The sequence below is a fragment of the Panthera pardus genome, unplaced genomic scaffold (genome assembly GCF_024362965.1).
Source record: "Panthera pardus isolate Hobbes unplaced genomic scaffold, ASM2436296v1 HiC_scaffold_24, whole genome shotgun sequence".
Classification (NCBI taxonomy): Eukaryota; Metazoa; Chordata; class Mammalia; order Carnivora; family Felidae; genus Panthera; species Panthera pardus.
Genome location: NW_026526810.1, coordinates 29,236,798 through 29,252,078, shown reverse-complemented (window position 1 = coordinate 29,252,078; position 15,281 = coordinate 29,236,798). Strand labels below are relative to the sequence as shown.

General features: G+C 40.0%; 1 protein-coding gene across 3 annotated transcripts in view; it reads left to right on the top strand.

Moving 5' to 3' along the window:
- SPESP1 (sperm equatorial segment protein 1) overlaps positions 1-15,281 on the top strand; it is a 64,807-nt gene that overhangs the window by 29,540 nt on the left and 19,986 nt on the right. The window contains exon 1 of one of the 3 annotated variants that reach the window (XR_002077943.2): positions 1,971-2,918. The exons of 1 other annotated variant lie outside the window; for it this stretch is intronic. Coding sequence is in view for 1 of the 2 variants with exons in the window: in XM_019441649.2 (XP_019297194.2) it covers positions 2,448-2,508 (61 nt within the window). In the remaining variant the exon portion in view is untranslated. Of the gene's footprint in view, positions 1-1,970; positions 2,919-15,281 lie in introns of those variants that run through there. One more of the 3 variants, XM_019441649.2, reaches the window with a different exon arrangement.

Here is a 15,281-nt window from a genome sequence, read left to right as displayed (position 1 = left end):
AAGGTGGAATGAAAGGTAGTGGGGCAAGGAAGCCCAGGGAGGGTGGGACCTCAATTAATAACTCAAATATAATCCACTCCAATGGGAACATTTCCCCCAAATTAGATATAATTTATGAACCCCATTTTAATAGTTGCCCAGTATTCTAACAGTATTTTAGAATGTTCTTTTATAAACAAAATGTACCATTCTCTCATATTTTTTATTATATTATAGATAATGATCCATTACGGCTATCTTGGGACATATCCCCCTCTGAATTTATGTTATATAACTTATAAAATAGTATTTATAGTACGTTAAGGGTTGTTACATATTCCAAATTGCTTTCCAAGTAGTTGTAATCATTTGATTCTAGAAGGCTGCTAAGACACTGGTAGAGCACATCCAAGACTCCCCCACCAACCTTGAAAAAGTTGTCTGGACTAGCTGTCCCTATTTCCTTGGCTCTTGGTCACTCCTCAACTCACATGGTCTGGATTCTGCATAAACCACTCCACTGAAACTGCTTCTGCCAAGGATCCTGTTGCTAAATGGAAGTTCTCAGAAGCATGTGACAGCCTTAGACTCTCCCCCTCCAATGAAGCTTTCATTCTCTCCTGGTTTTCCTCTCCCCACTTTCAGTCTTCTTTGCAGGTCCCTCCTCCTCTTGCTAGCCTGCCATGTTTCCTAGGATCTGACTTAGGCCCAGTGGCCTTCAACTCTGAAAGCTCTCCTCAGGCAATCTCACACTTCTCCTCTTCTAGATTCTGACGCCTCCTACACCTCCCTCTTCACCTCAGCTCTCTCTGGGGCCCTGCATCCATCTGCTCACTGGACAGGCCCCGCCAGTAGTAGTTCCAAGCCCATCTCAACAGAACAATGTTGAAACTAAACTTCTCTTTCTCCACCGCCCCTCCCAAACTCCTGTATTCCCCACCTCACACCACATGCCAGGGGCTCCAGCCAGAAACATGAGCATGATCTCCTCCCTCAGTCCTCACATTCAGACAATTTCCCAGTTTTGTCGATTCTAATTAAATGTCTCTCAACTCTGTCCACAGGCCCCATTGTCCTCTGCCAGTATGAGTCCAGGTCTCCATCAATCCATGCCAGGATTTCTGGAACAGCCTTCTCACTTGGCTCCCTGCCTCTCAGTCTTGCTTCCTTCCTGCCAACCCATTCCTGACATTGCAAGGAGAGCTTTCTGAAATGCAAATCTAATTATACCTTTCCCAGCTCTGAACCTTGCAGTATTTCCCCATTGCCTCAGAATAAAACCCAGGCCCTTTGTTTCCTGAAGCAGAGATATGGGTGCCTATGGATTTTTTAAATTACCATATGGTAAACTTATTCTTGGTGGTGTACAGTTCTAAGAATTTTAAGTTTTGTTTATTTATTCTTGAGAGAGAGACAGAGAGTGTGAGTGGGGGGTGAGCACAGAGGGAGAGAGAGAGAATCCCAAGCAGGCTCTGCGCTGTCAGCACCAAGCCCTATGCGGGGCTCGAACTCACACATGTGAGATCATGACCTGAGCCGAAACCAAGAGTCGGACTCTTAACGGACTGAGCCACCCAGGCGCCCCAACAGTTCTAAGAATTTTAACACACGTATAGAATCTGAGGCCACCACAACTCTCCATCACTCCTATTCTCTCATACATACTTTTATAGTCACGCTCTCCCCATTCCTAACCCCAGACAACCCACCCATCTATTCGCCATAGCTTGTTTCTATAGTTTGTCTTTTAAAAAAAAAAACGGGGGGGGGGGCCGTCTTTTGAACAAAACAAACCCAAGCCCCTTAAAGTGGCTTTAATGACTACCTAGCTCTCCTCTCTCACTTCCAACATCTGCTCCCTCCCAATCGCTGCAATTAGACGGACGATTTCCCGTTCTCTGGGAGTGGGAGCGCCCAGCTTTCTTCACGTGGGGGGACCTCCTCCCCGCCCTTTTGGGTTGGGGAGGGGGGGGCTCCTCTGTGCCCACGGTGCCTAGTGCTTCCCCCACTACAGCACTTCCACGCGGCTGCAACTGCCACGCTACTTGTCCATGTCTTCCATCACATAGCTCCCTCCAGGCACGCCACACGCCCAGCTTCCACCGGCCGGCCGAGCTCTGCCACATCCCAGCCCTCGTAGCTCCAGAAGTCGCCCGGGCGTCAAGACATTCGGAGCCGGCGCCTGCCACGGAGCGTGGAAGCCAAAGCGAGCATGCGCACCGGGGCGGGGCAGAACGTTGTGGCCCAGTCTCCTGCGCGCTGCTCCAGGAAGGGGCGGGCCTCGGCCACTCGCGCTCCCCTCCCCCAAGCCCTCGCTGCGCCTGCGCGCTGGGGACAACCGTTGCAGGGCGCCCACGGCCCTGAGGAGGGACTGTCGCGGCTGACACCCTCTCTTTTCGGCCCTGAGGTACCCGGCCTGGTGGCCCAGGACGTTCCCGTCGCATGGCGGAGTGCTGCGGACGGTGCCCATGAAGTCCTTAGTCCTAGTTGTGCTGTTGCTATGGCTTTCATCCGTGCCTGCCTTTCCGAGTGAGTGACCGACCTGCGGCGGCAGCGACCCAGGGGACAGTCCTGGGGAAGCTCCCTGCTCCGGGGTCCGCCGGAGACCCGGTCCTGCACTCTTCCCACACCTCACTGCCCGGGGTCCTGGCCTCCGTTGTGGAGGTGTATCCCTCTCCTACTCGCGCCTTCCTCCGCCGCGACCTCCGCGCCGCCGGTAGCGATGCAGCGGGTCCCAGGCGTCACCCGGGATGCGCTGGGCTGGCGGGTGTGACCTCCTCGTCCTTGGCGGACACATTCCTTGACATTAACCTCGTTCCCCTTGGCCAGAGTCGCTGCGTGTGAGAGAAAGCAGGGGTCTGCAAACTGCTGCCCGTGGGGCCAAGGGGGCCTGTTTTTGTAAGGTTGGCTGGCCAAGAATGGCTTTTACGTTTTTAAAGGTGAATATGAGATATACTCTCTCCTGACTTGTGGAAAACTATGAAATTCCAGTGGCATTGTTGATAAATAAAGTTTTATTGGAACACAGCCATGCGCATTCCTTTATTAATTGGCCATGGCTGCTTTACCGCATTAACAGCAGAGTTAAGTAGTTGCCACAGAGACGGGATGGCGTGCAAAGCCTAAAATGTTTACTTCGGGCCCTTTACAGAAAAAGTTTGACCCCTGTGGTGAAACACGGAGAGCAGGTGGATTGTGGTGGCTGTCTAGGACACTCTGTGTCCCCCTCTGCCCCCCAACAGTGGATCCTCCAGTGCACAGGATTCAAAACCTCCGTTGAGCAGAATTCTAACTTACGACTTGTTCCTGCCCCTCCCCAATAGCTGAAAACTAGTAAGATCAAGATCAGACGTGCTAAGACTACTATGTTGACGAGGACACCTTGAAATATTTAAGTGCATGTCTGATATTCCAGATGTAACTGTGAGGCTCATCCATCTAGTTTAACTGTAGTTCATTGTAACTTTTATTAATGTTGGGGTTGACCTACCCAAGTAAATAAATAAAGTTTAACAGGTAGGTGTGAAAAAAGTACTAAGGAGCATGCCAGTTATGAAGAACTCTATTTCAGAATTGTTAAAAGGTCTTAGTAAAAAATTAGATTTAAGAAGTGAAAATACAACACAACCTAAATCGTGAATACTGGTGAGAAAAGTTCTGGATAAAGTGCCGTATACCAAAGTCATCCCTTTAAGTACTAGCATTTATGATTGTTAGCTATTTTGAACAAAGATCTTTTGTAAAAATTTTCTTCTTTGCCATAAAGGAACAATATACTGAAGATGATATCTTTTCGTGATGTCTGATGGTCATTATTACTAACATCAGTTATTGCATTTTGGTAGCCATAGATCAGTAAGTCGCAACTGACTGACATGTATGGAGACTTTAATTGAAGTGACGTTAATATTGTCACACACCACACTCTGCGATTGCTGGATCCTTAACTCAGTGCAGTCTCCTGCTTAACTGCATCATTTCATGGCTTGTTCTTTTTTGTATGTGTGCCCTCTTCCCTAAGCTTTCGTAAAGCTCGCAGGAAATGAAAAGAAAAAAGAGTGGTATTGTGTTGAAGATACAGATGACACAAGACATAAGGAAAATATATACAGATCACACAGGATATCTTGGAAAATGTAATTGACTTCCACAGGATTGGATTAAGGGATATGTACAGCAACGTTTACATGGCTGCTTTCTCTGTCTCTCTCATTCTCTTTCTCCTGGTAATTTTAATTCTGTTTATTTATTTTTTGGAGTAAGTACACCAAAAGAAACCAGGCTTATCCTTGTGTTTGGTTTAAATCCAATTTGTATTTTTTATTTTATATGGCCAGTATTCCAACATGTGTGGGTGAGAGTCATATAAAAAATGCTGTCATGCCAAAGAAAAGGCACATAGATTTTTATAATGAAAAGTACAGTTTTGCCTTTTTTTTCAAGAATACTAAGACAGTTTTGAGGTCATCTTACACAAATATCATAGGTATTTTATTAAGTAATTACATTTTTTTGAAAACCTCAGTACTTCTTTTAACTGTCCATACCTTTCTAATGTGCCCAACCCAAGTTTAGCTAGTACCACTTTAATCCAAGTTCAGTTTGACATGAGTGAGGCTTGGATTCTTCCACATGCATACACCTCCTGATGGTGCATGCATCACCTTTGTACCATATACTTAAATTTGTGTACACTCAATTAATTTTCTTGTATCTGATTTTTCCATAGTTTTAGTTTTAAATATTACCACATTTAAAAATCATACCCCTTTAATGTGTTGGTGGTGTATAACTTGCTTTACTTCTTAATGAGAGTTCTGGTTGCTTTAAAAGAAAATTGTAACTTCGAAAGTATCTATAGTTATATATTTAAATATTATTAAAATAAATTATACGATTTGCCTTTTATAATTTTAAGTCACCAAATATTCATAAGCCTGAAGCTACAAACACAAGAATGTGAAATACTAGCTTTTGGGCTCTTTTTCTTTCTTTTTTTTTTTAAGTTTATTTATTTTGAGAGAGAGGGTGGTCATGTGTGCTCACACATGTGAGCAGGGGAGGGGGAGAGAGAAAAGAAGAAAGAATCCCAAGCAGTCTCCCAGCTATCAGCGGAGAGCCCCACGCGAGCCTTGATCACATGACCTGAGCCAAAATCAAGAGTCAGACTCCTAACCAATTGAGCCGTGCAGGCTCTTTTTTATATCTTATAATTAAATTGATTTTTTTTCCCCCTGGTTATCTCTTTGGATCGATCAGCAAAAGTAGAGTTATTGATATAGGATTGTTTCAAGCTAGGATCAGAAAACCTCTTAACTTGCTTCTCTAGATTGGTGTTTAAAGAAGGCTAAATATATAAGTTTTTTGGCATCTATCTTTGTCCCTAGGAAGGCCTTTGTCCTAATAGACCACAGAAGGCAAAGGAATTAGTAAAGCAGCAAACAGCAATAATAATTGTTGAAATGTATTGGCAAATAAATTCAAAAGAAAAGCAGATTCCTTTTATTTATTTCAAGTACAATCAAAAGATCAAATTCACTTGGTTCTGGTGCTGCAAGTTCACTTTACACTGTTTCAAGGCCCAAGGCTATGGCTCTGGGAGGGTCTCTCAAACCTGTACATGCAACGTTGTAACATACCTCATTAATGTTTATGAGGAGCATGTTATCTAACATGGAATGTCCAGAGGGGAGGCGTAACAGTAGTTGCATTAGGCTGTCCTTCGATGTTTTATCAGAAAAAAGTCCTGTCTGTCTGTTCTTTTGAGCTGTTTTTTGTGTTGTTTTGGTAGGATCTCATGTGTTTTTAAAGACTTCTTGTTTTCTCTTATTAGCTGGTTGTCCCAAGACCACTTTTTATCTTCCCTTCTTTCAGTGGGATCGACCATCCTTCTGAGGAGACATAGGACATAGTATTAGAGATTAAAGTACCTGGGATACATATCGGACTTACATGATGGGGTGATATTGTTATTTACATCATTTTATTGAACAGAACTAGAAGAGATAGATTTCAAAGTCATCAGTTTGTTTTGGTTCCAATTAAAATTTAACATTACTCCTGGGATAACTTTCTGATTTTTAACCTTTTACCTGAATTAAATTTGTATCCCTTTTAAAAAATGTAATTTGGGGTGCCTGGCTGGCTCAGTTGGTAGAATATGCGACTCTTCAAAAAAAATTTTTTTTTAACGTTTATTTATTTTAACAGAGAAAGAGCATGAGCGGGGGAGGGGCAGAGAGAGAGGGAGACAGAATCTGAAGCAGGCTCCAGGCTCTGAGCTGTCAGCACAGAGCCCAATGTGGGGCTCAAACTCACAGACTGCCAGATCATGACCTGAGCCGAGTCAGACACTCAACTGACTGAGCCACCCAGGTGCCCCAAGAATATGTGACTCTTGATGTCAGGGTTGTGAGTTCAAGCCCCATGTTGGGTGTAGGGATTACTTAAAAATGTGTGTGTGTACATAAATATATGACACTTTTTTGGTTATGTGTTGCAGAATAAAGTAACACCCCCCAAATTTATTATTTCTCATGAGTCTATGGGTTGACTGGGCTCAGCAGGACAGTTCTGCCTCATAAGGTGGAGTTGAGGTCAGTCATTCAGCTGTATTCAGCTGGAAGCTCAAGTGGGATGAGAACATCCAACATGGCTTCTTATCTTCCAAGGTCTTTCTCTACATGATTTCTTATCTTTCAGTAGTCTAGCCCAAATGTCTTTCTACCATGGCAGCTTGCTTCTAAAAGGGAGTTTTACAGGACCCCAGTATGCAAGTTCTTATCAAGCTTAAGGTGTGTCAGACTCACTAATGTCTCTATAGGCCAAGATAGTCACATTGGGCAAGCCCATATTCATTATGGGAAGACACTAACCAAGAACATAAATACCAAGAAGTGCAAAGCCCAAAGTTACAGTTCTTTTTTCTCCCCCAGCCTTATTGAGGTGTAACCGAGAAAACTAATATATTTAAAGTATACCATGTGATGATTTGATATATGTCTATACTGTGAAAGGATTCCCACTATTGAGTTAATTAGTGCATCACCTTACATAATTACCTTTTTGTGTATATATCAACCATAGTCCCCATGTTATATATGTTATACATTATCGCTTCTTGGCCTTTTGGCTAAGATCAAGTGTATATATGTTATACATTAGATCCTCAGGCCTTACTCATTTTATAACTGCAAGTTTGTACCCTTTTACCAGACTCTCTCTCTATTTCCTCCACCCCCAACCCTAAAGTTATATTTCTTTAACTGGAACACTTAATTCATGGGAACATAATTGTTCATTTTACCTGTCAGCAAAAATTTTAATGTGAATTAACAAATTATGGGAAAACTGCTGGATGAATAACAAGATAGAATGTTTCTCTTTGTGACCATTCTTTGAGTGTACCCCCCTAATGAAGCACAGTTATTAGAACTTTGATTTGAGTTGGAAGTACTTCATCTTTGTGATTTAAGTTCATTTTAATTTGAAGGTGTTGGTGTGTTAGCTGGCAGTTCTTATGTGATGAAATATTTCAGATATTAATTCTTATTTGCAGCACTTCTGTAGAATAAGGGAAGTCTATTTGTGAGCCCACTTAATGACATGGGTGGAAAATAGAAAGAAATTGTTCTCCAAAGTTAAGGACATTCAACCAGAGTCTGGTCCACCTATACATGATTCCTTGCTTGGGTCTATATTAAGCTTTATATACATGAGTTCCTTATCAATAAAACCATTCCGTTTTTCATTCTTGTGGTAATAAAAATCCTAGTTATATTTGAACCTTTAAAAAAATGGGCATCCATGATTCTTAGTTAAATTTTGAGTGTGATCACCAGTTTCCCTATCGAGGTTACAGGCCATGGGCAAAGTAAAAACATGTGAGTCCTTAAAGCACAAGGACCAGAGGTATTCCATTGAACTTTAACTTCTTTGTCTTTGTATGAAAGTTAAAAAGTTTACTGAGTTTCCCCCAATTATAAGGAACATTTTACTACTACCTTACCAGGTATGTATTCTTATACCAAACCACACATTTAAAAATTAACAGTATTTTTGGGCTTTAAAGCCTTCGTTTTTTAGGGGCACCTCGGTGGCTCAGTCAGTTGAGCTTCCAACTCTTGAGTTTGATTCAGGTCATGAGCCCTGGGTCGTAGGATAGAGCCCTGCAGCGGGCTCTGTACCGAGCATGCCACCTGCTCAAGATTCTCTCTTCCTTTCTCTATCCCCCTACCACTTTTCCTCTCCAACACTACTCCTCTCCCCTTCTGCTCCTCTCCCCCATTCGTATGCTCTTTCTCTCTCTCTCTCTCTCTTTCCCTAAAATTAAAAAAAAAAAATAAGCCTTTGTTTTTTAAACATAAGTTGTATATTACATGGTCAGATAGCACCCATCTTATATTGAGAGATACAGATTTTTTTTTTAGAATTCCATCTGACTTAAGGTGTTTTTGAGTGTATTTCTTTGTATAACCTACGTATTACATTATGCATATATAACTTATCACGGTCTATTGGTATCAACATTTTACCAGTTTGAATGAAATGTCAAAACCTTACCTCCCTGGGGCACCTGGGTGGCTCAGTTAAGCATGCGACTTCAGCTCAGGTCTGATCTCACGGTTTGTGGGTTCGAGCTCACATTGGGCTCTGTGCTGACAACTCAGAGCCTGGAGCCTGCTTCGGATTCTGTGTCTCATTCTCTCTTTGCCCCTCCCCCATTTGTGCTCTGTCTCTCAAAAGTAAATAAATGTTAAAAAAAAAATTTTTTAAACAAAACCTTACCTCCCTTTATGTCCTTTACCTCTCCCATTTGCAGTATAATTGCCTAATTGCGTTAAATATTTCCTCTACATACAGTGAGAACCAGAGTATTGCAAATTTTGCTTCAGCTATCAAATGTAATTTGGAAAACTCAAGAGAAAGAAACTGTTGCATTTACTCAGGCTTTTACTCATGCTTTTGCTCTTCCTTTTGTTCTTTCTCCCTTCTCAGTGTTCCAATATTCCTTCTTTTATCAGTTTCTTTCTATTGAACAAACCTCATTTAGCCATTCTTTTAGGGTAGGTCTTTGGACAGCAACTTCTTTCAATTGTCCTTCATCTGAGAGGTATTGATCATTCTTTCATTCCTGAGGGATATTTTCCCTTGATAGAGAATTCCAGGTTGACAGTTTTGGGTTTTTTGTTTTTTTTTTAACTCTTGACAAATATTGCTGATCTCCATGGTTTCTCATAAGAATTCCAGTTGTCATTCAGATTGTTTTTCCACTATAGATAAGGTGTTATTTCTTCTTTTTTTCTTTGTCTTTAGTTTTCAGAAGTTTGACCATATGTCTTAGCATGGATTTCTTTTGGTTTATTTTGTTTGAAGTTCACTTAGCTTTTTGAATCTATAAGTTCATGTCTTTTGCCAAACTTGGAGTTTTTTCCAGTTATTATTAATATGTCTTTGATTACTTTTTCAGACTCAACCTCTTTCTTCTTGGATGACTTGAATGTTCGAAGACTTAGATGACATGAATGTTAGGCCTTTTCGTTACAGTCTCACAAGTCTCTGAGGCTCTGTTCATTTTTTTGTTTCCAGTCCATTTTCTATTTTTCACATTAGGTATTTCCCATTGTTCTGTCTTCCAGTTCACTGATTCTTTCCTCTGTCCCCTCCATTCTGTTGTGAGCCTATCCATGAAGGTTTTTTTCATTTTAGTCTTTGTGTTTTTCAGTTCAAAACTTTCAGTTTGGTTCTTCTTTATATATTCTGTTTCTTTGCTGAGATTTTCTTGTTCTTTGCTGAGACTTTCTATTATTCATTTGTGTCAAGCATGTGCATGATGGCTTGTTGTAGCATTTTTATGATAGCTGCTTTTAAATCCCTGTCAGATGATTCTAACATCTGTGTCATCTTCGTGCTGGCTTCTTTTGCTGCCTTTGCTCATTCAAATGGAGATTTTCTTGGTTCTTGTTGTGACCAGTGTCTTTTGATTAAAACCTGGATATTTTTGGTATTATGTTGTAAGACTCTAGATCTTATTTATATCTTCTGTTACAGATTGACTGAATTAGACATTTAACTGATTTATAGATTTAAATGAATGTTGCCTTGTTACCACATGGTGAAGATGAGAGTCCCAGCTGCTCCTCAGCCTTCTCTACCGGAAGAGAAGGTATTAATTCATACCTGGTAGCAGCACTTCTATGAGATAAAGGCAGAGAGGTTGGAGCACCTTACTGAAGCCTGCCTGATGAGGGTAAAAGTCTGGGTTCTCCACTCAGCCTTTGCTACTGGCCATAGGGCTATAAGGTTTTCTATGGTGTTTGGCTGGAATAGGATGGTTATTGCCTAAAAGCTTTCTGTCTTGCTAGGCTACCGTTCTACTTGTCCTTTGGCTATAGAGAGCAGTCTTCTCTCGGAAAATTTTTTGTCTGCATCCATTGGTGTTTCTCAGTTGCCAGCTTCTCCAGTCTCTAGTTTGAGGTGTGTGTGGGCAAAAAGAAAACCCAGGGAACTCACTGCTGTGTCATTCCTTAGGTCTTGAAGTTCCTAGTTAGTCTGTCTTCTCTCTGCCTTTCAGATTACTTGTTTTGTATATGGTATCCAGGGTTTTTAACTCTACTTAGTGGGAAGAATAGAGGAAAAGTGCATGCTATCTTTTTGGAAGTGAAAGTCCAGATACATTGTTTTAAAACATTTTATTTGGGACTTAGTGGAAGAGACCATGTGTTTTACAAATAAGCAAGAATACCTAAGTAGAGCATACATGGGAATTATGTGATAACCTGATTTTATTTTTAATTTTGGTCAAAATATGTTGGAAGTATGTTTGCAATGCTTTTCTTTATATTATTTCCTAGTTTGTGTATAAAGAAAGTACTAGATATTAGAAAGGAGAGAGGAGTCTTAATAGACCATCAGACATCTAAATTTAGATCGAATTTTATCTGACTAGTGATTCATAATACTCTACCTAAATAATTGAGATAGAATGTAAATAAATTCAATATTTTGAGAGTTTGTCTAAAATTCTCCCTTAATTTTTTATTTTTATAGGCAGTTAACCAATGTACATTACTTTATTAGCAACATTCCTTTTAACTTACAGGCAGTTTGATGCCAAACCTCAATGTTTTTCTTCTAAGTCTTTAGAGAAATACATATTATTAATTTAAATGTTAGCTTATACATCCATAATTAAGAATGTCAGGAAATATAATCAAGTTAATGTCAAAATAAAATACAATTCGGGGTGCCTGGGTGGCGCAGTCGGTTAAGCGTCCGACTTCAGCCAGGTCACGATCTCGCGGTCCGTGAGTTCGAGCCCCGCGTCGGGCTCTGGGCTGATGGCTCGGAGCCTGGAGCCTGTTTCCGAGTCTGTGTCTCCCTCTCTCTCTGCCCCTCCCCCGTTCATGCTCTGTCTCTCTCTGTCCCAAAAATAAATAAAAAATGTTGAAAAAAAAAATTTTAAAAATAAAATACAATTCATGTTAAACATTATCAGTGAATTATAACACTTAAAATCTATACATAAAACATTTTAATGGAAGAATTCTGTTGGTCATTATGATTTTATAATATTATAACTAATTTTTAAGACACCAGATATTTTGTTTGTAGCACATTTTAAGTGAAATTGCATATTCACATTATATTTATGTTTTTCAGTACATTTCTCAAAAAGTTTAGGTACATTAGCTTAAATGCAGAAATCCAAATTGTGCATAGGTTTGGATATGCCTTATTTACTTTTGAGTTTTGTATTCTGTGATAGCAATACAATCACCACACAAATGAAGCACATAAAAAAAAAATACTTTTTTAAAAAGTAAAGTTTTTTAAAAGAGCTACATTTTACCAATATTCTTCCAGAATTTTAAATTGTAGCATTAAGTAAGAAACTCCCCAAAGAAATATTAAAATTACTTACTTTTATTAGAGCCCGGTATTTTTTTTATCCTTTAAAGTATAAGTTCTCAAATTTGAATTACATGTATATTTTTATTTATTTTGAGAGAGAGAGAGAGAGAGAACACAGGAGGGGCAGAGAGAGAGGGAGAAGGAGAGAATCCCAAGCAGGCTCCACACTGTCAGCACAGAGCCTGACATGAGGCTTGAACCCACAAGGTGAGATCATGACCTGAGCTGAAATCAAGAATCAGATTCCCAACTGACTAAGCCACCCAGGTGCCCGTGAATTACATGTACATTTTTTAAAAATTATATTCCCCCTCCTTTTTTTTTTTTAACCAAAGGAGGTAGGAGTGGTTTAGTTTTCCTTAAAAAATTTTTTTTAATGTTTATTTATTTTTGAGAGAGAGAGAGCATGAGCAGGGGAGGGGCAGAGAGAGAGGGAGACACACATCTGAAGCAGGCTTCAGGCTCTGAGCTGTCAGCACAGAGCCCAATGTAGGTCTCGAACCCATGAACTGTGAGATCGTGACCTGAGCCGAAGTCAGACACTTATCTGACTGAGCCACCTAGGCGCCCCTAGTTTTCCTTTTTTTTTTTTTTAAATTTTTTTAATGTTTATTTACTTTTGAGAGACACAGAGACAGAGCTTGAGTGGGGGAGGGGCAGAGAGAGAGGGAGACACAGAGCCTCTAAGGAGGCTCCAGGCTCTGAGCTGTCAGCACAGAGCCAGACGCAGGGCTCGAACCCATGAACCATGAGATCACGACCTGAGCCAAAGTCAGACACCCAACCGACTGAGCCACCCAGGCGCCCCTAGTTTTCCTTTTTAATTCAGCTTAGAAACTATTGACTCTTTGCCCAAGATTCAGAGTGACATGTTTTTCCTTATTTTTTTTTTTAAATTTATAATTTTATTTTATTTTATTTTATTTTATTTTATTTTATTTTATTTTATTTTATTTTATTGTTCTGAAATTAGTTAACATACAGTATAGTCTTGGCTTCAGGAGTAGAACCCTGTGATTCGTCTCTTACATATGACATGCAGTGCTCATCCCGAAAAGTGCCCTCCTTAATGCCCATTCCCCATTTAATCCACCACCACTCCCCTATCAACCCTCAGTTCATTCTCTGTATTTAAAAGTCTCTTATGGTTTGCCTCCCTCTCTGTTTTTATCTTATTTTTCCTTCCCTTCCCCTATGTTCATCTGTTAACTTTCTCAAATTCCACATATAAGTGAAATCATATGATACCTGTCTTTCTCTGAGTGACTTATTTCACTTAGCATAATACCTTCCAGTTCCATCCATGTTGTTGCAAATGACAAGATTTCATTCTTTTTCATAACCAAGTAGTATTCCATTGTATATATACATATACCACATTTTCTTACTGCATTCATCAGTTGATGGACATTTGGGCTCGTTCCATAATTTGGCTATTGTTGATAGGGCTACTATAAATGTTGGGGTGTATGTGCCCCTTCAAATCAGCATTTTTGTATCCTTTGGCTAAATATCTAGTAGTGCAATTGCTGGGTCATAGGGTAGTTCTAGTTTTAATTTTTTGAGGAACCTCTATACTGTTTTCCAGAGTGGCTGTACCAGTTTGCATTCCTACCAACAGTGCAAGAGCATTCCCATTTCTCCACATCCTCACCAACATGTGTTTCCTGTGTTGTTAATTTTAGGCATTCTGAGGTAGTGTCTCATTGTGGTTTTGATTTGTATCTCCCTGATGATGAGTGATGTTGAGCATCTTTTCATGTGTCTGTTTGCCATCTGGATGTCTTCTTTGGAAAAGTGTCTATCATATCCTCCGCCCGTTTCTTCACTGGATTATGTTTTTTGGGTGTTGAGTTTGGTAAGTTCTTTATAGATTTTAGATACTAACTCTTTATCTGATACGTCATTTGCAAATACCTTCTCCCATTCTGTTGGTTGCCTTCAGTTTTGTTGATTCTTTCCTTCACTGTGCAGAAGCTTTTTGTCTTGATGAGGTCCCAATAGTTCAGTTTTGCTTTTATTTCCCTTGCCTCTGGGGACATGTCAAGTAAGTAGTTGCTGTGACTGAGGTCAAGGAGATTGCTGCCTGTTTTCTCTTGTAGGATTTTGATGGTTTCCTGTCTCACATTTAGGTCTCTCATCCATTTTGAATTTATTTTTATGTATGGTGTAAGAAAGTGGTTCAGTTTCATTCTTTTGCATGTTGCTGTCCAGTTTTCGCAGCACCATTTGCTAAAGAGACTGTCTTCTCCATTGGATACTTTTTCCTGCTTTGTCAAAGATTAGTTGGCCATATATTTGTGGGTCCATTTCTGAGTTCTCTGTTCTATACTGTTGAGCTATGTGCCTGTTTTTTGTGCCAATAGCATACTGTCTTGGTGATTATACCTTTGTAATATAGGTTAAAGTGTGGGATTGTGATGCCTCCAGCTTTGGTTTTCTTTTTTCAACATTACTTTGGCTATTCAGGGTCTTTTGTGGTTGCATACAAATGTTAGGATTGTTTTCTTGAGCTCTGTAAAGAATGCTGGTGCTATTTTGATAGGGATTGCATTGGGTAGATTGCTTTGGGTAATATTGACATTATTAACAATGTTCTTCCAATCCATGAGCTTGGAATGTTTCTCAATTTCTTTGTGTCTTCTTCAGTTTCTTTCATAAGCTTTCTAAGTTTCAGCATACAGATCTTTTACCTCTTTGGTTAGGTTTATTCCTAGGTGTTTTATGCTAGGTTTTTGGTGCAATCGTAAATGGGATCAATTCCTTGATATCTCTTTCTGTTGCTTCATTATTGGTGTATAAAAATGCAACTGATTTCTGTACATTGATTTTATATCCTGTGACTTTGCTGAATTTGCGTATTAGCTCTAGCAGTTTTTTTGTCAAGTCTTTTGGTTTTCCATGTAGAGTATCATGTCTTCTGCAAAAGGTGAAAGTTTGATTTATTTGCCAATTTGGGTGCCTTTTATTTCATTTTGTTGTCTGATTGCTGAGGCTAGGACTTCTAATACTGTATTAAACAACAGTGGTGAGAGTGGACATCCCTGTCGTGTTCCTGATCTCAGGGGTAAAGCTCTCAGTTTTTCCCCATTGATGATGATATTAGCTGTGAGTCTTTCATAAATGGCTTTTATGATGTTAAAGTATTTTCCTTCTATTCCAACTTTCTTGAGGGTTTTTGTTTTTTTTTTAAGAAAGGATGCTGTATTTTGTCAAACGCGTTTTCTGTATCTGTTGACAGGATCATATGGTTCTTATCCTTTCTTCTATTAATGTGATGTATCATGATTGATTTGTGAATATTGAACCAGCCCTGCAGCCCAGTAATGAATCCCACTTGATCATGGTGAATAACTCTTTTAAAGTACTGTTGGATTAGATTTGCTAGT